Genomic DNA, 27,351 nt, shown 5'->3' with positions numbered 1-27,351 from the left:
AAACGTAGAAGTAGATATCATCGGTGTAACAAACCAGCTTAAATCACTTAATAAAGAAAAGGCCTCTGGTTCAGATTGTATACCAGTCAGATTCCTCTCAGAGTATGCTGATAAAATAGCTCCACATTTAGCAGTTTTATACAACCACTCGCTCACAGAGAGATCCGTACCTAAAGACTGGAAAATTGCTCAAGTCACACCAATACCCAAAAAGGGAAGTAGGAGTAATCCGCTGAAATAGAGGCCTATATCGCTAACGTCGATTTGCCTTAGGGTTTTGGAACATATACTGTATTCGAACATTATGAAGTACTTCGAAGAAAACGATTTATTGACGCACTGTCAGCACTGTTTCAGAAAATATCGTTCTTGTGAAACACAACTAGCTCTTTATACTCATGAAGAAATGAGTGCTATCGTCAGGGAATGTCAAATTGATTCCATATTTTTAGATTTGCAGAAGGCTTTCGACACTGTTCCTCACAAGCGTCTTCTAACCAAACTGCGTGCCTATGGAATATCGCCACAGTTGTGCGACTGGATTCGTGATTTCCTGTCAGAAAGGTCACAGTTCGTAGTAATAGACGGAAAGTCATCGAGTAAAACAGAGGTAATATCCGGCGTTCCCCAAGGAAGTGTTATAGGCCCTCTATTGTTCCTGATCTATATTAACGACATAGGAGTCAATCTGAGTAGCCGTCTTAGATGGTCTGCAGATGATGCTGTCATTTACTGTATTGTAAAGTCATCAAACCCAAAACGAATAGCAAAATGATTCAGATAAGATATCTGTACGGTGCGAAAAGTGGCAATTGGCCCTGAATAAAGAAAAGTGTGAAATTATTCACATGAGTACTAAAAGAAATCAGTTAAATTTCTATTACGAGATAAACCACACAAATCTGAAGGCTGTAAATTCAGCTAAATACTTAGGGATTACAATTACAAATAACATAAATTGGAAGATCACATAGATAATATTGTGGGTAGAGCAAACCAAAGACTGCGATTCATTGGAAGAACACTTAGAAGATGCAACAGGTCTACTAAAGAGACTGCTTACACCACGCTTGTCCGCCCTATTCTGGGGTATTGCTGTGCGGTGTGGGATCCGCATCAGGTGGGACTGACGGATGACATCGAAAAAGTACAAAGAAGAGCAGCTTGTTTTGTATTATCGTGAAATAGGGGAGATAGTGTCACAGACATGATACGTGAATTGGAGTGGGAATCATTAAAATAAAGGCGTTTTTCGTTGCGACGGTATCTTCTCATGAAATTTCAATCACTAGTTTTCTCCTCCGATTGCGAAAACATTCTGTTGCCACCCACCTACATAGGGAGAAATGATCATCACCATAAAATATGAGAAATCAGGGCTCACACAGAAAAATTCAAGTGCTCGTTTTTCCCGCGTGCCGTTCGAGAGTGGAACGGTAGAGAGACATCTTGAGGGTGGTTCATGGAACCCTCTGCCAGGCACTTGATTGTGAATAGCAGAGTAATCACGTAGATGTAGATGATAGGAAATTTCATTGTGGGACCTTACACTATCTCAGGCTTTCTAAATGGGCATTCTTTCGCACAATTTCTGACAAACTTTCTGTCTGTTCCTCCAGAAGAGGTACCGCTGGACATTCGACAGTGTATATGGCTGCACGCCACGGTTGTCCAGCTCCTCGTCCCGTGCTGCAAAGAAAATACTGAATGAGAACTTTCCTGGATGTTCAAAAGGACGAAATTCTGTTGTCAAATGGCCTGCGGGGGTCTCTCGATATGACTCCATTTCTTTCTTTGGGGAGCACTCAAAGACACAGTCTATGACGAAGCCCAATCTACATCAGACGATATGAGTCGTCGAATCGATAGTGCATCCACTTTAATTACATCTGTTCATCGTTCTTTCGAACGGCGACTGCAAACGTGCCTTGATTGATTTGCATGGTTACCAAATCATGGTTACTAAATTGCTAATTTCAATTACGTGGACACGAAATTGCATTGTAGTGTCAAAAAGTCGACAGCGTGTATTGCACTTAGATGGTAACACTGTCATTACGTTTTTACGTTCAACCTGAAACGATATTCGTTAAGAGGAATGTTTATTTTGCGGTTTACAAATGATCACCAAAGTATTTTTAATAAAATCTGTTGTTCAATGAATGTATTCCATATGATATAGTTTAAAGCAGCGCAGGTAGAGACAGTTGTCTGGCAGTATGTATTTTACCTCTAAGAAGCACGCAGCCACGTAAAAGAAAAGATAGGTCAAATCTTCCTTCTAACATTTAGATATTTAGTAAAGTAGTTGCTTTCTGCAGCGTATAAGACCTCTTTATGTTTGAAGAATGAACAGTTGATTTCTCTGTTTCACCTCATGTAAATCTGGGAGGATACATAAATGTGAAATAGTTTTCCTAAGGCCTTTTTAATACTCTAGATTCTACCCTTGTCATATTTCCATATACTACATTCGTAGGTGAACCTGCATCTAGGACGTAAGCTGGTTCAAGGGTTCAGGAGGAAATAAAGCTTTATCCTCGTAGTGCAGGCCTGCCTTACGGTATACGACTACGCAGCCTGGTTCGAGACGCCTGCTTAGCAGTGTTTTCACAGCAAATAATGTTTCTGGCCACTGCACACTCACATTCTAAGACATTTCTCGAATATTTTTAAGACAGCTTTCAACGTCAACATTAACAAACACTATGTTACTATAGTTGTCTTGTCAAAGGCTATCGAATGCAGTTATAAAATGTAAACTCTTCCATTTAAAATAGCGTTCGTACTTCAGTATCTCAGTTGATTCCAACGCTAAAAACATTAAAATATAAGTACCCCTCGACACTCTTAAACTTTTGCCGAAAACCTCGTCTCGACACGTGCAACGGTACACGAAATAAAGGGGATGTGACTCACCGTATGTATATGCTGCCTTAAAATTTTATGCAATTTGCCCATGTGGCAGCAAAACTGTCACAAACTGCCCACGAACTGCTCTTCAAGTAACAGTGATATTTTAATCAGCTGCCCTCCATATAACAAATTGACCTATATTATAACAAAACTCATCCATTAAGCACACGGTCATATAATTATAATAATTAACTGTTTGGCGGCTTCGGTAAATTACACAAAACCCAATAAAAGACAAAACGGGGGTGTTTCACCTTGGCTCCCGTGCCAAGGACAGTTGCAGTCTTTAGATCCGAACGATGGTTTATTAAGCACCATTTTTGGTTTCAGTGGAAAGACATTGGCATTTATCGGACGATTTTAGTGCAAGAATAATCCGGTATTGTCGCTACCGTCACTAAAATTAATTTCAACTAGAAACAGTGTAACATAACGTCGTTATGGGGAAATTAGAAATCGCTGGAACGAAGCACATTTATACAATACAGTGCAAAAGGGACTGAGATACGGTAAACAATTTGTTCTTACGAGTTTAAGTGACAAGAGCAGTGTTAATAAACAATGTATTGAAGTATGGACACGAAAACCTGCGTGAATTACTGTAAAATTCATATTCTAAGAAAAGGTGAACCAGTCAAAATTCCGTTACGAATGCATGAGGAGCATGTTCTCAAGTGCCTTTGTATCCGAAATTATCTTTTGAACGGTGTAAATCGCTGAATTTGATGTGGAACCATAAACTGTTACCGCATTTGCGAGTGTTGACTGTGGCGTAATTGTTGGAAGACGTCACCCATACTGTGAGCGGCTAGCCAAAGATTTGAAGCAGTGACGAAGGTCCACACTCCGCGACAGCAAGGAGTTGGATAGCGGAGATGTACCACACTGACCAGTGACTACAGCAGAGCCAAGTGGCTGAAATAGAAACAACGACGGCGCGGAGTTCGACATCTAGGGGCGAACCCCCGAAGTATACGACGTCTGCGCCACCTACCCGCCGATCAACTAAATACGTGACAGCAGCTCCATCCCGTCGCCAACCATTGAACTACAGGACTGCGTCAGCGCGATTCGCCGCGAAATTCACGTCAAAACATCGCGACTTGACGAGTGTCGAGGGGTGAGTGAGGATGATTTGCTGGCGTGAGACTAATTAGTATTGCACTATCTTCACAGCGCGGAAAGAACTTGACAATTTGACAGTTGCAGAAATTATAAAAAAAATACGTTTTTAAACATTTCTTTGCGAATTTGTTCTGAAGCATGGTATGCTAGTATGTGTGTGTTTTCATGCTGTTCAGCACAAAATAGTGTATTATTTGCATTATTTATTGTAAACTACATGTATAAGTTGTGTGTATGTTACTTCGAGATTTTATGTATAATTGCAGTCATTGATGTTTGATGTGGTTAGGTTTCTGTACTTTATGGTGTTCAGTAGAGAGGTCTATTTTGCCATTCTGGGTTAACCTTATATAGTGGAGTATTATTTAATTTTTAGCTAATTAGTGAGTGTTTGGGTTACCAGGAGGTTATTTTTATTTTTTTTTTTTCTTGTCTGTGCATAGTGAATAGTTGAGAATGGATCCTGCATTGAAAGAAAAGGTTGTGAAGGAGGTAGTTAGAGAAATGGAGATAGGGCAGGAGGACAAGGATGAGTCAGGAATTGGTAGTAGTGGAATGTCAATGGACAGCCCATTGGGTCATTCATCCGGTTACTCTGAAACACCCGTAAAACCAATTAGAAAGCAACTGAGTCTAGAGGATGGACAATCACAGTCAATAATATTCAAGATGCTCCAAGGAATCAACAAGCATATAGATGTCCAAAGGAAATGATGAAATGAAGAAAGGATATGAAGAAATCAACAAGCGTATAGAAAATATGTCTAAAGGAAATTATGAAAGCAAGAAAGGAAACGAAGAAATCAAAAAAGGCAATGAAGGAATCAAGAAAGAGAACAAAAAATCAAGAAGAGTATATCAGAGATGTCCCAAGAAAACCAAGACAGCTTAAGAGAAGGACTGCAGGAATTCCAGGAACCGATGAGAATAACTCTTAAGGAGAGAGATAACGAATTGGAGATGAAGGTAGATCAGCTTCTAGAAGAGATGAACGATATGAAGGCAGAGATAATTGGAAAAGCTGAGGGAGATGTTGAGGGTGTCAAAACTGAATTGGAAGGGAGAATGCAGAAAATTGAAACACGACAACACCAGCAGATTAAAGATGTGGTACAAATACAACAGCAGTGCCAAGTCAATATTGGTAAATTGGGAAATAGGCAAGTGAAATTGGAGGAGGCTGTGGAACATATAATCACAAATAAGATCAAACAGCTGCAGGAGGGAGTCCAACAGAAACTAAAACTGAAGAGATTGGTAGGATGATAAATAGTGCCACCTTAACAGTAGGGGAGGGCAAGGTCGTTACATTAGTGAACACTGATAATAGGTATACCCAGACCCACATGTGGCAAAAATATAAACCCAAAGGGGCATTGCATCCAATGATATTTACTAAGTGGTTACGGGGAGTTTTCCCAGCTCGCTTACAAGATGCAGATAAAATTCAGTTCACAATAGACAAAATGGAAGGTGAAGCTTTCACCTGGGGAGTTAGGAAAAACGAAGAAGTTACCAGCTACAGTCAATTTGAGGAAGAGGTTTTGAAGAAATACTGGTCCAAAAGTCATCAGTGTGCAACACTTGAAGATTTACTGCATTGCAAGTCCCTTAATATCTTTAGAGGTACCTTGAGAGAATATGCTGAGCATCTCTGGGAGTTGAATGAAACATTGGAGCATCCATTGAATGACGACATAATGATATCAGCAATTAAAAGGAGGTTAAGTCGTAGGATGCAAGAAAACGTATCTGGAAGCCTGATTAAAGATAAAGATACTTTAATGAAAGTATTGGAGCAATTAGAAACTACTCGTGCACAGGGAAACAACCAGATGTGTGATCGGAACCATGGCAATGGTCGACAGTTTTACCACAATCATAGGAGAGATGATGATGACAGGAATTATGAGAGGGGAGAAGACAGATGGAGGAATCATGAGGTACGAATTGAAGAAATAAGAGACCCGGTAAACTAAACAAGGTGGGCCCAGCAACTCTTTTGCTGGTATACCAAGTGGCGACTGTGTGAGACTTTATTTCTTATTTCAAGTTTCGCTCCTCTACTATCTTCCTCTGTACCTATATTAAGAAACTTAGTGTTTAGTAGTTAGAATAGGTAGTGGTCGTCCAAATAATTCAGTCAGAAACCATGTAACAAATTTATAGTTGACTTATAATATGGACAAGTAGTTACTATTGATATAGAATGTGAGATGTCAAAGAATCAATAAGTTAGAAATCAGTTTAGTGTCAGTACATTACAAAACTAATAGTGCCAGAAATAATAAAATGAGAACCAGATCAGAAAGCCAATGTTTATAAAATGTGATAGGAAACAAGAGTTTGTGTAATCTTATAGAGTTATTTTAAGAGGCATGATAAGGTCAAGCAATTGTGAGAGAATCGAAGTAATGTATCACCTTGTAAATAGGAACACTTATAAAGAAACTAATACATGAGATACTTGTCAAATAAATGATGTGAAATATGATATGCAGAGAGGCCAAGGAGCCTGGGGTAGTTTTTTTATGTAGCTATTGCAGAGAATATGGAGGGTTGATACATATATTTGAAGTTTAGTGCTGTTAAGTTGAAGCAGTTATGTGTAATGAGGTATATTGAATATGAGATATTTGAAGTATGTCATTTAGCACACAAGCAACATCTGTTTGCAAGTTATCCGTAGGTATACATGTTGATCTAATATATGCTGATAAAACAGAAAGTGTAACTCATGAGTAATGAGTAATTAATGTATCCAATTAGCAATCAGAGTCAATTATGGTTATACTTAGGTCAAGCCGTAGAAGCATAATTCTGCCACTATGTAATGAATAAGTAATATCCATACAGCAGATTTGTATTAATGTCAATGTAACAGGAAATATTGTATCTCTCATCTGAGCATTAGTGATAACAATTCACATGTGGCAGAATAAATGTTTGGCAAAATGAAATGATCAGTAATTTAAAATTTCTCATTGGGCAACCATATTAGTCATAGTGATGCAAATAGTTATGTAAGACATATTTAGTGGAATAATGGAGCTATTAGGATTATTGAATCTGTCTGTAGAGCTATGAGGAATTGTAAAATAAGTGCATAAGTCAAGGTATAAATGCTATATTTTGTTCTCATTTTCAGTTTTACTTGTGTTAAAGACTCAAATGAATAAGGTGTGAATTTCTTCCTTAACTTTCATGTGTGTTGGCCAAGTGAATTATAAGTTAGAGTGATAGTAGTATGGACAGCAGGAACCCTGCTGAAAGGATGGCATACCAAAGGAGTAGCTGGCATTCAACTAGTTTTTTTTCCTTGTCTTTGCTGTCATCATCATCATCAGTTATCTGCTATATTAGCAGGTCCTTTGCCTCTCCATTTTCTGCGATCCATTGCTTCCTTCTTAAGGCTGCTGTATGTTGTACCGTCCATCATGTCATCCAGTATCTGGAATCTCTTCCTTCCTCGCTTCCTTTTCCCTTCTACATAACCTTTGTCTTTGCTGTAGCAAATGTCTTTGTCTTTGTCTTTGCTGTAGCAAGTTATAAAAGATCAATCAGTAACAAATATATAGTTAACAGCCCATACAAACCTTTGAAAGCGAAGATTTTTGGTTATTGAATGTTTGTAAAAATATTACCATGCTATGTTAATTAAGATAGATTTATGTTTTAAGATGTTTCTGTAGAGGCAGTTTGCTACCGGAGTCAATAGGGTATAATTTGTGATACTTTGTAACTTTCAGTATGTGAACCAGAATCTAATGTTCCTCATCTTTATCTATATGCTGTGTGATAATTGTTTCCTATTATTCTTTTTCGCCTCCAGCTACAAAGAAGGTTTTTAGGGTGGGGATGTAAGGAATCCGTGATCCCACAAACATAGATGCTAGTACCCGACACCCAGGTCGATAGCGGACAGGAGTCGATCGTCGAGCGCTGCAGGAGGCAGTGAGACGAGTGTCGAGTGAGCAGCAGTAGTACTGGAGAGACGGGCAAGAATGGCGGTCGAGTGAGTACTAAACGGTAAATTCACTGGAATATGTCAAATGAGCGCGTCCCCCTGATCATCGTGGGGTGGACCCTCATTGATACCGATTCGCGAGTGATATGAAACCAAAAGTGACAAGTGCCGAATTACGTGTTTCGCGTCAACCGCGTCGGCCAGCAACAACCATGGATTGCAGTGAGGATTGTTGTGAATGTTGACCATCAGCATTGCGTGTGCCAAAGTACTTAAAATCAGCAACCAATAAAAAGATAGAATTGTAATTAAACATGCAAGGCGAAGGTAGCAACTGCCTCAGAATTTGTGTGTTAGTAGAAAGTACATATCAGTTTGTACATCGCAACCTTTGTGGTCCTTAATAATAGACAAACTTTCAATCATTCCACTACTCAGTCTCAGAACAGCCGCACTTGGTTGAAATACCCCCGAAACCACAGCAGAAAAACTGATAGCCTTTCATCCATTAAGCACACAGTCATATAATTATAATAATTAACTCTTTTGCAGCTTCAGTAAATTACACAAAACCCAATAAAAGACAAAACGGGGGTGTTTCAAGTTTCGTAATTTCGTTCTTGACAAGATGAAGGATGACAGTTTTCTTCCACACTTAGTGTTTAGTGATGAAGCAACAATCCATTTAAATGGAAAGGTGAACCGTCATAATATGAGAATATGCCAGGCACTTAAATGTGATTTCCAGAGTATCCATCTAAAACAACCACATGAAGTTGTACAAGATGAGAGGGACTCTCCAGAATTTAATGATTTTCGTGCAGTTTCACAGTAAAAGGTGTATGGTTTATTTTTCTTTGCTGAGAACACTGTTGTACGAAGCACATACCTCGATGTTCCTGCGAACTTTATTTTCCCACAGCTGGATACTGATTCGAATGACTTCATTTGCCAACAAGATGGGGCACCATCACACTGGTATCTGGAAGTGCGGGGATTTTTAAATCAAAGGATTACTGAATGGTGGGTCTGTGATGCTGGACCAAATCATTCAGTCTTACGTTACTGGTCTCCAACGTCACCGTACCTGACTGTATGTGATTACTTCTTGTGGAGGTTTATAAAAGACACTGTTTATGTGTCTCCATTATCAAGAAGCATGAATGAACTGAGACATTGCATAATAGTAGCTGTGGAAGCTGTAACTCAAGACATGCCTACATCAGTGTGAGCCCCATTCATCAAAAAACAAAGTTCATTATGTATGTTTATTAGTTTCAGTGCTATAGACGTACCAAATGGGATGATTCTTTTTCATACACGCTGTATTTTGTTAACGTGGACCTACACAGGGAGAAATGAACATCTTAATAAAATAAGGGAAATCAGAGATCACACGGAAGGATATAGATGTTCGTTTTTTCCTCACCCTGTTCGAGAGTGGAATAATAGAGAATTAGTGTGAAGGTGGTTCGAAGAACTCTCGGCCAGGCACTTAAGTGTGATTTGCAGAGAAGCCATGTAGATGTAGACAGTAGTGGAATAATAGAGAATTAGTGTGAAGGTGGTTCGAAGAACTCTCGGCCAGGCACTTAAGTGTGATTTGCAGAGAAGCCATGTAGATGTAGACAGTAGTTTAATCAGTGGAAGAGACGTTAAGAATTGTCTATGAATGCTAAAATATATTAGCATCCTGACAGTCATTGGCCACCACCACTCCACTGCCTATGTTGTTGCAAATCCAATGTAACACCTCCATAAACTTACAGAAGTACTTACAGAATCGATGCTGTATTGCATTCGAAAGGTGAACCGACAGACTATGAAGCACATAGTCATTATGTTTTCTACATCTACATCTACATCCACAATCCGCAAGCCAACTGACGGTGTGTGGCGGAGGCTACCTTGAGTACCTCTATCGGTTCTCCCGTCTATCCCAGTCTCGTATTGTTCGTGGAAAGAAGGATTGTCGGTATGCCTCTGTGTGGCCTCTAATCTCTCTGATTTTATCCTCATGGTCTCTTCGCGAGATATACGTAGGAGGGAGCAATATACTGCTTGACTCCTCGGTGAAGGTATGTTCTCGAAACTTCAACAAAAGCCCGTACCGAGCTACTGAGCGTCTCTCCCGCAGAGTCTTCCACTGGAGTTTATCTATCATCTCCGTAACGCTTTCGCGATTACTAAATGATCCTGTAACGAAGCGCGCTGCTCTCCGTTGGATCTTCTCTATCTCTTCTATCAACCCTATCTGGTACGGATCCCACACTGCTGAGCAGTATTCAAGCAGTGGGCGAACAAGCTTACTATAACCTACTTCCTTTGTTTTCGGATTGCATTTCCTTAGGATTCTTCCAATGAATCTCAGTCTGGCGTCTACTTTACCGACGATCAACTTTATATGATCATTCCATTTTAAATCACTCCTAATGCGTACTCCCAAGTAATTTATGGAATTAACTGCTTCCAGTTGCTGACCTGCTATATTGTAGCAAAACGATATGGGATCTTTCTTTCTATGTATTCGCAGAACATTACACTTGTCTACATTGAGATTCAATTGCCATTCCCTGTACCATGCGTCAATTCGCTGCAGATCCTCCTGCATTTCAGTACAATTTTCCACTGTTGCAACCTCTCGATATACCACAGCATCATCCGCAAAAAGCCTCAGTCAACTTCCGATGTCATCCACAGGGTCATTTATGTATATTGTGAATAGCAACGGTCCTACGACACTCCTCTGCGGCACACCTGAAATCACTCTTACTTCGGAAGACTTCTCTCCATTGAGAATGACATGCTGCGTTCTGTTATCTAGGAACTCTTCAATCCAATCACACAATTGGTCTGATAGTCCATATGCTCTTACTTTGTTCATTAAACGACTGTGGGGAACTGTATCGAACGCCTTGCGGAAGTCAAGAAACACGGCATCTACCTGGGAACCCGTGTCTATGGCCCTCTGAGTCTCGTGGACGAATAGCGCGAGCTGCGTTTCACACGACCGTCTTTTTCGAAACCCATGCTGATTCCTACAGAGTAGATTTCTAGTTTCCAGAAAAGTCATTATACTCGAACATAATACGAGTACGTATTCCAAAATTCTACAACTGTTATAGGTATATAGTTCTGCACATCTGTTCGACGTCCCTTCTCGAAAACGGGGATGACCTGCGCCCTTTTCCAATCCTTTGGAACGCTACGCTCTTCTAGAGACCTACGGTACACCGTTGCAAGAAGGGGGACAAGTTCCTTCGCGTACTCTGTTTAAAATCGAACTGGTATCCCATCAGGTCCAGCGGCCTTTCCTCTTTTGAGCGATTTTAATAGTTTCTCTATCCCTCTGTCGTCTATTTCGATATCTACCATTTTGTCATCTGTGCGACAATCTAGAGAAGGAACTACAGTGCAGTCTTCTTTTGTGAAACAGCTTTGGAAAAAGACATTTAGAATTTGGGCCTTTAGTCTGTCATCCTCTGTTTCAGTACCATTTTGGTCACAGAGTGTCTGGACATTTTGTTTTGATCCACCTACCGCTTTGACATAAGACCAAAATTTCTTAGGATTTTCTGCCAAGTCAGTACATAGAACTTTACTTTTGAATTCATTGAACGCCTCTCGCATGGCCCTCCTCACATTACATTTCGCTTCGCGTAATTTTTGTTTGTCTGCAAAGCGTTGGCTATGTTTATGTTTGCTGTGAAGTTCCCTTTGCTTCCGCAGCTGTTTTCTAACTCGGTTGTTGTACCACGATGGCTCTTTTCCATCTCTTACAATCTTGGTGGGCACATACTCATCTAACGGATATTGTACGATGGTTTTGAATTTTGTCCACTGATCTTCAACACTATCTGTACTTAAAACAAAACATTTGTGTTGAGCCGTCAGGTACTCTGAAATCCGCTTTTTGTCACTTTTGCTGAACAGAAAAATCTTCCTAACTTTTTTAATATTTCTATTTACGGCTGAAATCATGGATGCAGTAACCGCTTTATGATCGCTGATTCCCTGTTCTGCGTTAACTGTTTCAAATAGTTCGGGTCTGTTTGTCACCAGAAGGTCTAATATGTTATTGCCACGAGTCGGTTCTCTGTTTAACTGCTCAAGGTAGTTTTCAGATAAAGCACTTAAAAAAATTTCACTAGATTCTTTGTCGCTGCCACCCGTTATGAACGTTTGAGTCTCCGAGTCTATATCCGGCAAATTAAAATCTCCACCCAGAACTATAACATGGTGGGGAAATCGACTCGAAATATTTTCCAAATTATCCTTCAGGTGCTGAGCCACAACAGCTGCTGAGCCAGGGGGCCTATAGAGACATCCAATTACCATGTCTGAGCCTGCTTTAACCGTGACCTTCACCCAAATCATTTCACATTTCGGATCTCCGTCAATTTCCTTCGATACTATTGCACTTCTTATCGCTATAAACACGCCTCCTCCTTCACTGTCCAGCCTGTCTCTGCGGTAAACATTCCAATCTGAGTTTAGAATTTCATTACTATTTACATATGGTTTCAGCCAACTTTCTGTCCCTAATACTATGTGGGCATTGTGACCGTTTATTAATGAGAGGAGTTCTGGGACCTTTCTATAGGTCTTAGGTGTATGATTCTTTGTGTATTGTTAACAGTGATGGCTTATCGTTGTCGTTCTGTTTGCCCTCAGGGCTATTGCTTTTAAAGGGACGAAATGCGGTTCCTTTGCAGAAAGCCGTTGAGGAGTCCAGGCTGAACGAGCCCTCCGTGCTGGACCTGTTTCGGTCGCGCCGCTGCCGCCGTGCGCTGGCCATCTCGCTGGGCGTGGTGTGCTCCGAGCAGATCCAGGGCATCAACGCGGTGCTCTTCTACAGCCAGAGCATCTTCATCGCGGCAGGTGGTTCCGTCAGCGACATCGTCGCGCCCATGATCATCAACGGCACCATGCTCGTGGAGTCGTGCTTCGCTCCCTTCCTGGTAGACCGAGTGGGACGCAGGCGGCTGCTGATCTTCTCTTCTACCGGCATGTGTCTGGCACTGGTGAGTGGCCGTTATTTCTCTATCAGCCCATTGTCTCGTTTTAGCCAGACTTACCAAATAGTCGTTCGGCTGATTCCCCATTGTTGCTCTGGAAGCCATATGAGGCAGGATTAACCCAATGAGTAAGTACACTACTGGCCATTAAAATTGCTACACCAAGAAGAAATGCAGATGATAAACGGGTATTCATTGGACAAATATATTATTCTAGATCTGACATGTCATTACATTTTCACGCAATTTGGATGCATAGATCGTGAGACATCAGTACCCAGAACAACCACCTCTGAGCGTAAAAACGGCCTTGATACGCCCGGGCATTGAGTCAAACAGAGCTTGGATGGCGTGTACAGGTACAGCTGAACATTCTAACAGTACCACCACGTGCAAAGTAAGTTAGAAATCAGGTTAATAATGTTGCTCACGCAGCATATGTTCGCTTTATCGGGCAAACAACAAAGTTATTGACTGTGGATGGTACCGTCAGAATGGAAATAATGAAGTCACTGTAATAAAGTCATTAATTTTGGCATTTATCTTGAATGGATTCCCACGTAGATTTCGTCGAAGTTGTTATGGTTCATCTTGTTGATTCTAGGGTGATTCCACTTTGACTGCTAGGAGGTCCAGATCTGTATTCTAGCAATATTTGAAGACCTAACAAATGCATTTTTCAGGAAATTCTTAATGATCAAACAATCCCAGATCAGAACTATGGTATGGTAGAAATAATTTTTGACTTGGCGTTCACGATCTACATTTTTATTAAACTTCTTGTCAATTCACATATACTTCTTCTTAATTGTCACATCATTCAAGAAAACAGTTTTGTATCAATCTTCATATATTTAATTTCCACTTTAACCAAACACAAGACTTAGACTGTTCTTTTACAAAGCGAAATAACAACTTAACTTCTCCAAAGTGAAACAAAGCCTGCTCTGTGCGCATTCGCGCCAAAACGGTTACAAGTAGGTCAAAGATTATGATAGTCTCACAGAAATGAATACACACAAGAACCATATCACTGTAATATATCGATACATCGGAGTACCTATACATTAATAAAACCAAATGTGAATATTGTCACAAAAATATCTCTGTTACTTCGCAGAAAAGTAGTGCGATGTTACTGGTATCGAGACCTGGGGTTGGAGTGCCGTAATGTTCACGTAAATAAAGAACCATTACATCATGCAGCTTCAACAAGATACCACAGTTCAACAAGAGTAGTGACTGGCGCATTGTGACGAGTCAGTTGCTCGGCCACCATTGACCACACGTTTTCAATTGGTGTGAGATCTGGAGAATGTGCTAGCCAGGGCAGCAGCCGAACATTTTCTGTATCCAGAAAGGCCCGTACAGGACCTGCAACATGTGGTCGTGCATTATCCTGCTGAAAAGTAGGGTTTCGAATGTCTCGAATGGAGGATAGAGCCACGGGTCGTAACACATCTGAAATGTAACGCCCACTGTTCAAAGTGCAGTCAATGCGAACAAGAGGTGACTGAGACATGTAACCAATGGTACCCCATACCATCACGCCCGGTGATACGCCAGTATGGCGATGACGAATACACGCTTCCACTGTGCGTTCACCACGATGTCGCCAACCACGGATGCGACCATCATGATGCTGTAAACAGAACCTGGATGCATCCGAAAAAATTACGTTTTGTCATTCGTGCACCCAGGTTCGTCGTTGAGTTCACCATCGCAGGCGCTCCTGTCTGTGATGCAGCGTCAAGGGTAACCGCAGCCATGGTCTCCGAGTTGACAGTCCATGCTGCTGAAAACGTCGTCGAACTGTTCGTGCAGATGGTTGTTGTCTTGCAAACGTCCCCATCTGTTGACTCAGGGATCGAGACGTGGCTGCACGATCAATTACAGTCATGCAGATAAGATGCCTGTCATCTCGACTGCTAGTGATACGAGGTCGTCGGGATCCAGCACGGCGTTCCATATTACCCTCCTGAACCCACCGATTCCATATTGTGCTAACAGTCATTGGATCTCGACGAACGCGAGCAGCAATGTTGCGATACGATAAACCGCAATCGCGATAGGCTATAATCCGACCTTTATCAAAGTCGGAAACGTGATGGTACGCATTTCTCCTCCTTACACGAGGCATCACAACGTTTCACCAGGCAACGCCGGTCAACTGCTGTTTGTGTATGAGAAATCGGTTGGAAACTTTCCTCATGTCAGCAAGTTGTAGGTGCCGCCACCGGCGCCAACCTTGTGTGAATACTCTGAAAAGCCGATTATTTGCTAATCACAGCATCTTCTTCCTGTCGGTTAAATTTCGTGTCGCTAGCACGTCATCTTCGTGGTGTAGCAATTTTAATGGCCAGTAGAGTAGTTTTCGTGCTCATTCCTCTTCCTCAGTGGATCATTTTCCCAGCGCTGACGGTCGCAACCGTGTCACCTGCCTACTCACTTGCCAAATTTTTTGTTGTTGATTTGAGCTTATGCACGGAAGCTAACGTGGATTAATAGCGAATAGGATAGATTAAAGAAGATAATGAAATTTTATTTTCACAGAATTACAGGTCGTTTTCTGTGTGAAATACTCTGTATACCCTTGTTGGTCTTCTCGTCGGAGTCCTTGGCAAGAATTCTGGAAAATAATTGGCTATAAGTCTAGTCGCTTTCGGCGTTCGATGTTTGCGTCCAGTTGAGGACACCTTTTGCAGAGAGCATACGGCCAGCTGTTGCCCGAGAGTTATTATGAATTCCAAACAGCTTTTTATGCCGCCATTTTTTCTCTATGGAATGTACTCACCGCAGCATGCATTTTAAGTCTATTTCCGGCAATTTGCTCCCTTTTCAACTGGAAATCGATCTTACCTATGTCTCCCATAGTTTCGTAATACAAGACAACACTTGCACTTTTGCAAGATGCCATTCTTTCAGTTTACTTCTTGAAAAGTTTCGCCAAGAAGGTACTGACAGTCACGACGTCTCCCTTGCGCTCCAGATTCATCACTATCTGCTTGTTCCCGTAGCCCGTTACACATATACCCTTCTTCACGAGTTCATTTGCATAAAGTCCGACAACTCCTTTCTGTTTCACCGCATAGTGCGGACAACCACGGTGTTCTCACTCGTTAGTGTGTCAAGCAATTGTGGACTAGCGTACCGATGTTCAAGGTAAGTACAGAAGCTGGGTAGCTGTGCGGTTTAACGAGCCTTGCCATGGTTTGCGCGGCTCACCCCGTCGGAGGTTCGGGTCCTCCCTCGGGCACGGGTGTGTGTGTTGTCCTTAGCCTAAGTTAAATTAAGTAGTGTGTAAGCCTAGGGCCGATCAAATGGTTCGAATGGCTCTGAGCACTATGGGGCTCAACTTCTCAGGTCATTAGTCCCGTAGAACTTAGAACTAGTTAAACCTAACTAACTTAAGGACATCTCACACATCCATGCTCGAGGCAGGATTCGAACCTGCGACCGTAGCGGTTTCGCGGTTCCAGACTGCAGCGCCTAGAACCGCACGGCCACTGCGGCCGGCAGGGCCGATCACTGCAGCAGTTTGGTTCCATAGGAACTTACCACAAATTTCAAAATTCACCACTAGAGCAAATCATGAACAGGATCCAAAACAATTCGAAAGGCTATTTACTCTTTAGGATATTGACTGTAAAAAATATTGATATCATTACCAACATAAACAATGAAAACCATTACAACTGGCATTGAATACCGTATCTAGACTGACGAAAGGACCATGTAGTAGACAAAACATTAATTAATAGCCTAATACTACCTGCGAGCCTGAAACGCGTCATTCCTATCAGCTGCAGGCCACAGAATGCTAGAGACAGATGCGGAAAACACTGATAAGGAATATATCCATAACTACAAGGGTCACTCCAAAAGAAATGCACACTATTTTTTTTTGATCCATCTTTTATTCTACATGTCTGAAAGCTTTACAGTGTGTAGATACATCCTTTACGAACAATATTTTCATTTCTCCACATAATTTCCATCCCTCTCAACTGCTTTACGCTATCTTGGAACCAGCGCCTGTATACTTGCATGGTAAAATTCTGGACCAACCTGTTGGAGCCACTGTTTGGCAGCGTGCATAAGGGAGTCATCATCTTCAAACCTTGTCTTTCAGCTTCCCAAAGAGATGATAGTCACATAGAGCCAGGTCAGGACTGTAAGGTGGGTGTTTCAGAGAGCCACTGTTTCTTTGTGAGCCAGTGGGAACCCACCTGGCACAAACCTTTTTTAACGCCAACATTTTCTCCTATCCCAACGCAGCGTGACAGTTCGTTTACTGTGATGCGTCTGCCAGCAGTCACCAATTCGTTAACTCTCTGCACATTGTCTGGAGTATGTGCAGTACGAGACCTGCGCTGCGAGGACAATCCTCAATACTGCCGTGCCCGCTTTCATCACGTAACCTGCTTGCCCACCGACTAACTGTACTGCGATCGACAGCAGAATCTCCATACACCTTTTTCAATCTCTTGTGGATGTTTCCCACTGCCTCGTTTTCACAGCACAGGAATTCTATGACAGCCATCTTGAAGACATGCTGTGACGGCGCCACTCACGGGAACAGGTTGAACTAAGTTTGAAAACAAGCGGGAAGGATGTATCTACACACTGTAAAACTTTCACACATGCAGAATGAAAACTGTATTTTTACAAAAATAGTGTGCATTTCTTTTGGATTGACCCTCGTAATTGAGGACGTTCGATTAAGAGCGGCGCTGAGATGAAGACATTGCAACAGGAGAGCAAAACTGGAGGTAAACGCATCCCCCTCCCCGCCGAAACTCACACACACGCACACACACAAAATGGGAGAAAGGGAAAAGAAAGATGAGCAGCGCGTTGCAGCAAGGTCTATTTCGTGAGATAAAGATTGTCTGTGTCGCTTGTCAAACTATGGCTACACATGCTACGAGGTAGTGTTCCTGAATCACGATGACGTTTCCTTGAGGGTGTACGTTTCCTGAACAGTCAGGCAACTTATTGCTTCCTCCCACATTAATCTATCTAAATGGCCAAGACTGCAAAATCAGAGAAATTCCAAATCATGCAAAGGCTTACGGACAGTTGCTCTTCCCAATTAGCATTTATCAGTTGGAGAGGGCGTGGTGGGGGTGGTGCTGGGGGGGGGGGGGGGGGGGGCAATGGGGTCCGAGGCACACTGCGCCACACACCTTAAGGTAACTTGGGAACTGTAGATGTGGATGTAGATCTGGAGTTAATGCTCGGCCTTTACAAAGGCAGGTAAGCCATTGTTTTCCGTGTTCAAAAACACTGTCATTTTTGAAGTAGTTTTTTTTGCTATACTTATTTTCAGTGTGAAAATTACACGCCTCAATTGCGGTGCAGAAAAGGCAACACATCCGTTTCCGAAAATCACAACATTTAAATTGGACTAAAATGTTTAGCAGCCAAAATTTGTTTGGATTTAGGTGTTCCAGAAATACTTTGTTCAGATCACTCTGTTTACCCATTGTCAAACAACTGCCGAAGACAAGGGCACAGTATATAATTGTACTGCACTGGACTGCTGAAACACGACTGGTTTGGTTCAGCAATCACAGCCTCTTTTCGAGTATTTTCTACTTCCGTTTGATATAAAACACCTACATAATATTCGCCTGTCACTGATTTACACCTTTCATACTAGCCAGTGGGAAAATCTCTTACGCATCGAAATTAACTTGCCATCCTTTCTGGCAAATGAAGCGAACTTACGCTTTTAGTTCAGGACCACGAATTTTCTTCAGTGCTTTGATTATTGTTTCACCTCTTGTGCTAAGTGGTGAAGACATGTCTCATCCCCAACTGCAAATCGGCACGCAAAACACAACAGGATTCATTTCAAAACATTCCACCTATTGGTCGGAGCGTTTGAATTTGATCAGTATTCAGCAAATGCGGCACCCACGTTGCACGATGTTATCCCATATTCAGTTCTTCATCTAAACTGTGCTGCGCTCTTGTTGTCTGATGCACTGATGGGTGCGAAAGCTGACTTTAGTAAGAGTGTGGAGGAGTGCCCTTAGCTGCATCTTAGTGAGGATTAAGGGAACCAACCAGTGTCGATCCAAATAGTAGTGTATAAACACCTGTTCAAGCGCAAGTTGCCTTGTGGTATCCTGACTTAATTCAGTAGTCAACCTAGAAAACCTGGCACCTATTTTTCATACGTTCACTAATGGTCGCAGGCAACTCACAACACATCACTCCCCCTACCCCAAATCCCATGATTTGTACTACCGCTGCTGCAAAACATTTTGCCACAAGGGCAATCCAGACGTCTAAAGAAGTCAAGTAGGTAGACCTGACAAACACGATATTGCAGTGCCTGTGTCGTTAAGAAGAACTATGCAATGTTCCTTCGGACGAGCATGCATGTTCGAAAGAACAGGCAATGTGGTGACTACGGTCGTTATGAAATACATCAAGTGTACTCGCAGTTGTGAACAAGAAAAACCATCAGCTGTTTGAGGGAATGAAGACAATGAAAAATCTTTTCTGGACCGGGATTCGATCATTCATTTCCCGCTTTTCGCGAGCAGTCGCTTTAACCGCTTCGCCCATCCGTGCACCCGTCAAGGCCAGAACCAAACTTCAATACGTCGTCGTTCCTGTGTTACTACCTATTCCTTCCTATGTGCACGTCTGGAAGAACACTGCATAGATCTTCTTAACAACACAGAGACGCAATATTTTGTTTACCCGCCGATACCAGGCAGCGACCTTCAATTAAGATAAAATTACAATTAAATCAATACCATTAGCTGCTGCCAGGCGTTGATATACATCAACGGGGACAGTTTAAAATGTGTGTCCCGTCCATGACTCGAACCCGGGATAGGTACACCCGCTTAAAGGAAGTCCTTCTAACTAAGGGCTCACCTACAGAGGATGTAATGTTTCCAAGAAGAGAAGGAATTACCGTATTTCATCAAAATATAAGAGGTATTAGAGATAAAGTTAGTGAACTGCTTATAGATGTTGACTCTGAAATTATTGGTATATCAGACCAGCACTTAAATAATTTGACAATTCAGAAGCTTCCTTTACCAGGCTACAGATTAGTTAGCTGTTTCTCAAGGAGTTCCTTGCGGGGTGGGGGAGTGGCTCTGTACGTAAAAAACAGTATTCCATTTGAGTCCATAGACGTATCACCGCACTGCACTGAATAGATATTTGAATGTTGTGCAGCGTTAGTTGAATTTAGTGAAACTAAACTTCTAATTGTTGTTGTTTACAGATCCCCTAACTCCGACTTCAGAGCATTTCTGCTCAAGCTAGAGAGTGTTCTTGATTCACTTTGTAGGAAGTACCAGAAACTAGTTATATGTGGTGACTTCAATATTAATTTTATATATGATTGTGAAAGAAAAAGGATGTTGGTAGATCTCCTAAATTCATATGATCTGACAAAAACTGTGTTTTTTCCAACTAGGGTGCAGGGGAACAGTAGCACAACCATAGACAATATTTTTATTCATTCTGCATTACTAGATGGGCATTCTGTTAGTAGAAGCGTGAATGGCCTTTCAGACCATGCTGCACAAATTTTAACACTAAAAGGCTTTTGCACTCAAGCCAATGTCATATTTAATTACAAACTATGTAGGAAAGTTATCCAACAGCAATAGAGAGTTATTTAAAACATGTCAAGGAACAAGAGTGGCAAGATGTTTCTAGTGCCGATAACATAGATGATAAATACAATGCTTTCCTTAACACATTTCTCATGCTTTTTGAGAGTTGTTTTCCATTAGAACATTTTAAACGGGGTACTAGGAGTAATGGGCAGCCCAGGTGGCTGACTAGTGGGATAAGGATGTCGTGTAGAACAAAGCGGGAATTATATCAAAATTTTAGAAGTAGTCACAATCGAGTTACAGTAGCCCATTACAAACAGTATTGTAAGGTGCTTCAAAATGTTATTAGGAAGGCAAAGAGTACGTGGTACGCAAATAGAATAGCTAATTCACAGGATAAAATTAAAACCATACGGTCAATTGTGAAGGAAGTGTCTAGTCAGCAGCACAAGGTCGATGATAGTTCGCAGTAAAACTATTTCTGTTACCGTTAAATTAGATATATGTACAGTATTTAACAATCATTTCTGAGCATTGCTGGTGAATTAAATAAAAGTTTAGTTTCTACAGGAAATCATATAATTTTCTTGCAAATGCCTTTCCGAGATAGGATATTTTTGGCTCAGAAACGGGCGGTTAGGGCAATAAGTGGTGAGAGTTCACGATACGGACAAGAGTGAGATTGAGTCAATAATTAAATCACTGAAGGCTAAGGACTCTCATGGTTATTATGGAGTGTCTAGCAGAATATTAAAGTACTGTGCTGCACATGTTAGCCCTGTATTTAGCCATAACGATAATTTTTCATTTAGGGATGGTCAGTTCCCTGAGCGATTAAAGTTCTCAGTAGTAAAGCGGCTTTATAAAAAGGAAGAAAGGGATAACGTAGATAATTTTAGACCTATTTCTATGGCATCAGCGTTTGCAAAAGTTATTGAAAAGGCTGTGTATGTAAGGTTAATTGATCATTTTATATCATACAATTTGCTATCAAATGTACAGTTTGGCTTTAGAAGTCGTTTAACAACTGAAACTGCTATATTCTATTTTCTCTGTGAGGTACTAGATGGGTTAAACAAAAAGTTCCGAACGCTTGGCATATTTTTTGATTTAACTAAGGCATTTGATTGTGTTGATCACAAAATATTGCTCCAGAAGTTAGAACATTACGGAATACGGGGAGTAGCTCACAATTGGTTCACGTCTTACTTTAGCAAACAGGCAGCAAAAGATTATTATTCACAATGTTGATAAAGGCTGTGATGTGGGATCTGAGTGGGATACTGTCAAGTGGGGGGTGCCCCAGGGATCAGTGTTGGGGCCACTCCTGTTCCTTATTTATGTAAATGATATGCCCTCTAGTATTACGGATAACTCTAAAATATTTCTGTTTGCTGATGACACTAGCTTGGTAGTAAAGGATGTTGTGTGCAACATTGGCTTGGTTTCAAATAGTGCAGTACATGACCTCAGTTCATGGCTTGTAGAAAATAAACTAACGTTAAATCACAGTGAGACCTAGTTTTTACAGTTTCTAACACACAATTCTACAAAACCTGACGTTTTAATTTCACAGAACAGGCATATGGTTAGTGAAACTGAACAGTTCAAATTTCTTGTTGTTCAGATAGATAGTAAGCTATCGTGGAAAGCCCACTTTCAGGATCTTGTTCAAAGACTTAATACTGCCATTTTTATTATTCGAACGGTATCAGAAGTGAGTGATACTTCTACACGAAAATTAGTCTATTTTGCTTATTGTCATTCGCTTATGTCGTATAGTATTAACGCTTCCCATTCTAAAGGGATATTTTTGGCTCAGAAACGGGCGGTTCGGGCATTAAGAGAGTTCACGAACCTCTTGTCGACCTCTGTTCACGTGTCTGGGTATTTTGACATTGGCGTCTCAATATGTATATTGCTTATTGTCGTTTCCTGTTACCAATATTAGTTTATTCCCAAGAGTAAGCAGCTTTCACTCGGTCAATACTCGGCAGAAATCAAACCTGCATTTGGATCGGACTTCCTTAACTCTTGTGCAAAAAGGTGTGCAGTATACTACTGCATCCATTTTCAATAAGCTGCCACTCGAATTCAAAAATCTTTGCAGTAATCCACGCGCTTTCAAATCGAAACTGAAGAGTTTCCTCATGGATCACTCCTTCTATTCTGTCGAGGAGTTCCTTGAAAAATTAAGCTGATTCTTATTGCATTGCTGATAGCGTGTACTTAAACTTATGGACGGTATTTTTTCAGGTTCATGAACATTTATTTTTAACTGTTATTACTTTTATGTTGTAATTTCATGTACTGACACGTTCCACGACCCTGGAGATTTGCTCCTCAATTTGGTCCTACGGAACTTGACGTGTAAATAAGCAAATAAAACATCTCCTGCTTACATGGCAGACGCTCTATCCATCTGAGCCACCCAAGGCAGATAAGATAGTGCGACTGCAGGGACTTATCACCGGCATGCTCCCTGTGAGACCCTCATCCTCAACTTATAGTCGACACACTACATTCTTAGTGCCCCTGCCATTATACCCAATCCTCGCGCAGAAAATCCACCGAGTCCCGTAAGAGTTCAGGCAATTCGTGCGCATCCGCTTCGAAGAAGGTCATCAACCGGTTAGCCTTAACGATATGAAGATGCCATCTGTTCTTTCAAAGTGGTTAACGCAACTGCTCACCTAAAGCGGGAAATCCGGTTTTGAGTCCCAGTCCGGGACAGATTTTCATTGTTATCATTCCTTTACACAGCTGATGGTTGTTCGTATTCGCAACTGCGAATTCATTTCATGGCGTGACAGAACTGCGGTATTTTCGCTGCTAACGAAAACGAGTTGCCGGACGATACTAGACGTTATCAGTGGCCTTCGTAATTTTGTTTGGCACATTTAGAGGCATGGTAAAGTACTGTGGCTAGGAGATTTCAGTGTATACCAGAGCTGCATACATGTACCTGCTAACAAACTAAAAGTTTATTACAGAACTTCATGTTTTCGAAGAGACAGTTAAAATCTAAAGACTAACCCACGACGCTGTTTCGACGTCAAAGAACTGCTAAAACAAGACGAAAGGATCGGAGAATACAGAAAAATTATTAGCTAAAAATTGCATTTTTTGGCCCACTCACCTACCGTCTTCCTTCATTAAACACCTCTTCAGTTCTTACTCCCACTGCCGCTTTGAACGTTATTAGCGGTAGTGCATCGTTAATGGAACATACGCTCTCATGAAATAAAATATCAGTATAAATTAAAAGTTAAGTATGTTTGCGCGTTGCCTACTTTACCAAAATTGTCCCTCATTGTCACTAAATGTCTATGAAACATTAGCGATGTTTGCTATTCGAGACACCCCGTATCCTGTGAACAGGAAACGCCGCTAAATTGGTCATAAGTTGGTTTGTACTGTGGATCTTCTATGTGTGCGATTCCATTGTCGACTTATTTGGACAACTGTAAGGACTTTCGAGTTGATTATAGCCTCGAAATCGGTAGCCAAATAATTATTGTATACATTGTACTGGGTAAAAGTAGACCACATTCAATAATAAATATCATTTTACAACCCTTTATCGTTAAAAGTCCAATGTGTTTCCAATTATCTCCTGTGCAGAAAAATTCTTAATTTACGTGATTTGCTATTTGCTTAATTGGTCGCGGATGAAGGAATCGTAATGCAGAGAAAAGTAGAATCCAATATTCCTTCATTTATTGACCCATTGCTACGCTTTTCGGTGTTAGCTATCTTCAGAATCCTGGTTCAGATAAAAACAAGAGGATTACGTAGCTACTTGGTTGACTTGCAACGAACATGATCATTAATAAATAATAATGAAGGAATACTGGAGTCTAGTTTTCTCTGCATTACAGCTCCTACGTGTGTGAACACGCAAATCATTCGCCATGGTCGCCTTTATGGCACAGATTGGTCAAATCCTTATGTTTCAGATTCCTTTGGGCGTATTCTTCGTTTTAAGCGACGCAAAGCAGAATGTGGAGAGCATCGGATGGATTCCCGTCACAGCCCTAATCTTGTATATTATCGTCTATACGCCAGGTGAGCTTCTTACTTGCTCATCAGCAATACCAATCTCATTCACTGGTGTCAGCATTAACTTATACAGAGTGTACTATTTATCTTGACCACCAAAATAACATTTGTCTAGAAGCAAAGTAAAAAATGGATCTATAGTGCAAATATTACTTAGTCATCATGAGGCGTTACTTTCGTTTTGCCTCAGGTTACAGTACGAAGTAATTATGTTTTCTATATCGAGATATAAGTTTTTCTTTGATTGCTAGCAGCTTCAATACTTCGGTGGGTGAAAGGAATATTTGACGCATTCGTTTATTTCTTTTCATCATTTCACAAAGAGGTCACACGCCGTTTACATGTATACTCCTTGTTCCATCCTGTATGAGTGTGCATGGGGATGAATGTAGCGGGAGCATGGACCAAATGGAACAGATTAAGGGAATAGCAGTCATTGCCAACATTACAAGAATAACGGCAGGTAGACCAGAGCAGCAAGCGAAGATGAAAACAGGCACGAGGGTAGGTTACAAAGTTGGTGCAGGGATGGGGTGAGTCTTCCCACCACCGCGTTTGAAGACGAACGTTGGTCGGATTTTGGCGCGTGGAGAGGACTGTGGGGTCAGCCATGAGACGGAGCGGACGCGGGAGCACAGCAGTCGCAGATTTGGTGAGATAAAAATGAGGTAATATGGCTAAAATTTCACGAAAGGGTATACCCATAGTACGCATTCAACATATCTTCATCGGTAGAGGTTACGGCTTTAATTTATTTGGAACAGCTTTCTCGGAAATGTGTTTGTAAAATTTTGCTTTGTGACAGTGAGCCATGCAACAGGAACCATGAGTTCATGTAGCTATTTACCGAGTTGTAAGATTCACTTTTAACTCAATGAATGCAGATTGCGCATCAGATGTAAGATCGAGAAATTTCTGTCGCGAAATTCAATTATTTTTGGTACTTTCTTTGTGAGTTTAGTTCGCACTTCATTTTGGCGGCAATAGTACAAAGTCCTATAATGTGGTCAATTCTCGAGTTTCAGTATGCTTACAGTTGTTTTCAGTGACATATTTAACCGTTATTAGTGTGCTACTGTGCTTTTACCTAAATATTTTGTGAATTTGAGGTAGTTCCTTTGATCTCATATGATCGACCACGTGTTTGCGCCCTCAGCGTAGCACATGCTTTAGAGCTCAATAGTCGTTGCTACAGTGAAATTTTCAGCACTGAAAGCAAATTAATCAGTTCACCCAACAGTATTCGGTGCTTAAACCAGAATAAATTCTAATTCCTTCTTACTTTCGCGGCGTTGGAAAGTGAATCCAGTGCATAACCAGTACCGTACATCTGTCTGATAATTGCGTTTCTGCTTGCACGATTTCTTGCTGATACATTTTAAAACTGAATTTGCATGCCTTATTATGAATTTTGACAGAAAAGTGTGTGCATTTTTAGCATTTTACTGTAGTTGATGTTCGACCACATGGCCAGTAGCAGGCATAGAACAATAGATACCACCCCTTGCCATGCTAAAACTGAAGTTAACTGTGTTCATTGCATAGTGCTTTCAATTGAAACAGACAGCGGCGTATAAATTGTTGTAAAATGTACAAAATTTTTAGTAACATTTTGCCCAAATCTTTTCTTTGGTTGAGGTTTTCTACCTTCAGCAGTGGCTTACCTTAAATTTCTATTGTGTAATTCATGCATGATGAAACGTGAGTTTCAAGGAATGAATGACGATTATCCCGCTAAAAACGGTGTGGCCCACTTATGTATTTATTATTCGTGCAGTATTTTCCTTTTGTCATTGTTCTACCCATGAGAGATTTAACGCTCATTCAAACATAAGTTTTGTAACTGAGGAGAAATTCTAATGTGTGTTGTTCTAAAATATTTTCATCAGAGTAGGAAATAAATGTATTAAATGAGAGTCTGCATTTCAATTAAGAAATATTCCCCCAGTCACCTGATAAATGAAATGGATAGGATGTATCTTATTCAGTTTAATTAAACCTGGCAAGCCTTTTCAGTTCCATCTTCTAAATTTAATGAAACATAGAAATAATCTGCAATTTGAATTTAAATAGGCTACCAGCTGCTAGAGTGGCGGCTTTGAGTTCAACCACCACATCACGTGTTATCTTAGAGAAACTCGCACCAGTTTCCGTTGCGCACATTTCTAAAATAATTAATTTGTTTACCAAGTTAATCAAATAAAGGTCATAATATAGACACCATTTCTTATGTGCCTGGTATATTAGCAGCCAGGACGCAAAGTCGAGTATAATTCTCTAATGTAATGCGAGTAGATGGTCACACAGGTTCAATAGTAACAACATAAACTAAAAACCAGCATACAGCCAACGAGCAGTCTTATAGCAATCAGATGGAAATAAACCAACAATATCACCCTTGTAACTTAATTACGAAATAATGACTAGCAGTACGTCTTTTTTAAATAGCACCCTACATTTTTATTTGGTAATTCACTTCCGCTCCTCAACACCTGTTCAAAAATGTATTATAATGTGCACATACTGGAGTTGAAAGCAAATAAATGGAAACAAAAGGAAATTGCACACTACTCATTCAGTCAACGAAGAGAGGGTAGAAATTCTAATCGTGCATGGAGAATGTAAGTTAACAGAACATAATTATTGCAATTACTTCTCTTATTTA

General features: G+C 40.9%; 1 protein-coding gene across 1 annotated transcript in view; it reads left to right on the top strand.

Moving 5' to 3' along the window:
* The window catches only part of LOC126177075 (facilitated trehalose transporter Tret1-like), a 122,943-nt gene that overhangs the window by 87,139 nt on the left and 8,453 nt on the right, over positions 1-27,351 (top strand). The window contains exons 4-5 of the mRNA XM_049924313.1: positions 12,724-13,032; positions 24,584-24,692. Of these exons, the coding sequence (XP_049780270.1) occupies positions 12,724-13,032; positions 24,584-24,692 (418 nt within the window). The remainder of the gene's footprint in view (positions 1-12,723; positions 13,033-24,583; positions 24,693-27,351) is intronic.

Source organism: Schistocerca cancellata, chromosome 3, assembly GCF_023864275.1.
Source record: "Schistocerca cancellata isolate TAMUIC-IGC-003103 chromosome 3, iqSchCanc2.1, whole genome shotgun sequence".
NCBI lineage: Eukaryota > Metazoa > Arthropoda > Insecta > Orthoptera > Acrididae > Schistocerca > Schistocerca cancellata.
Note: the sequence above shows the minus strand (reverse complement) of the source record. Positions and strands in the feature narration are given on the sequence as shown.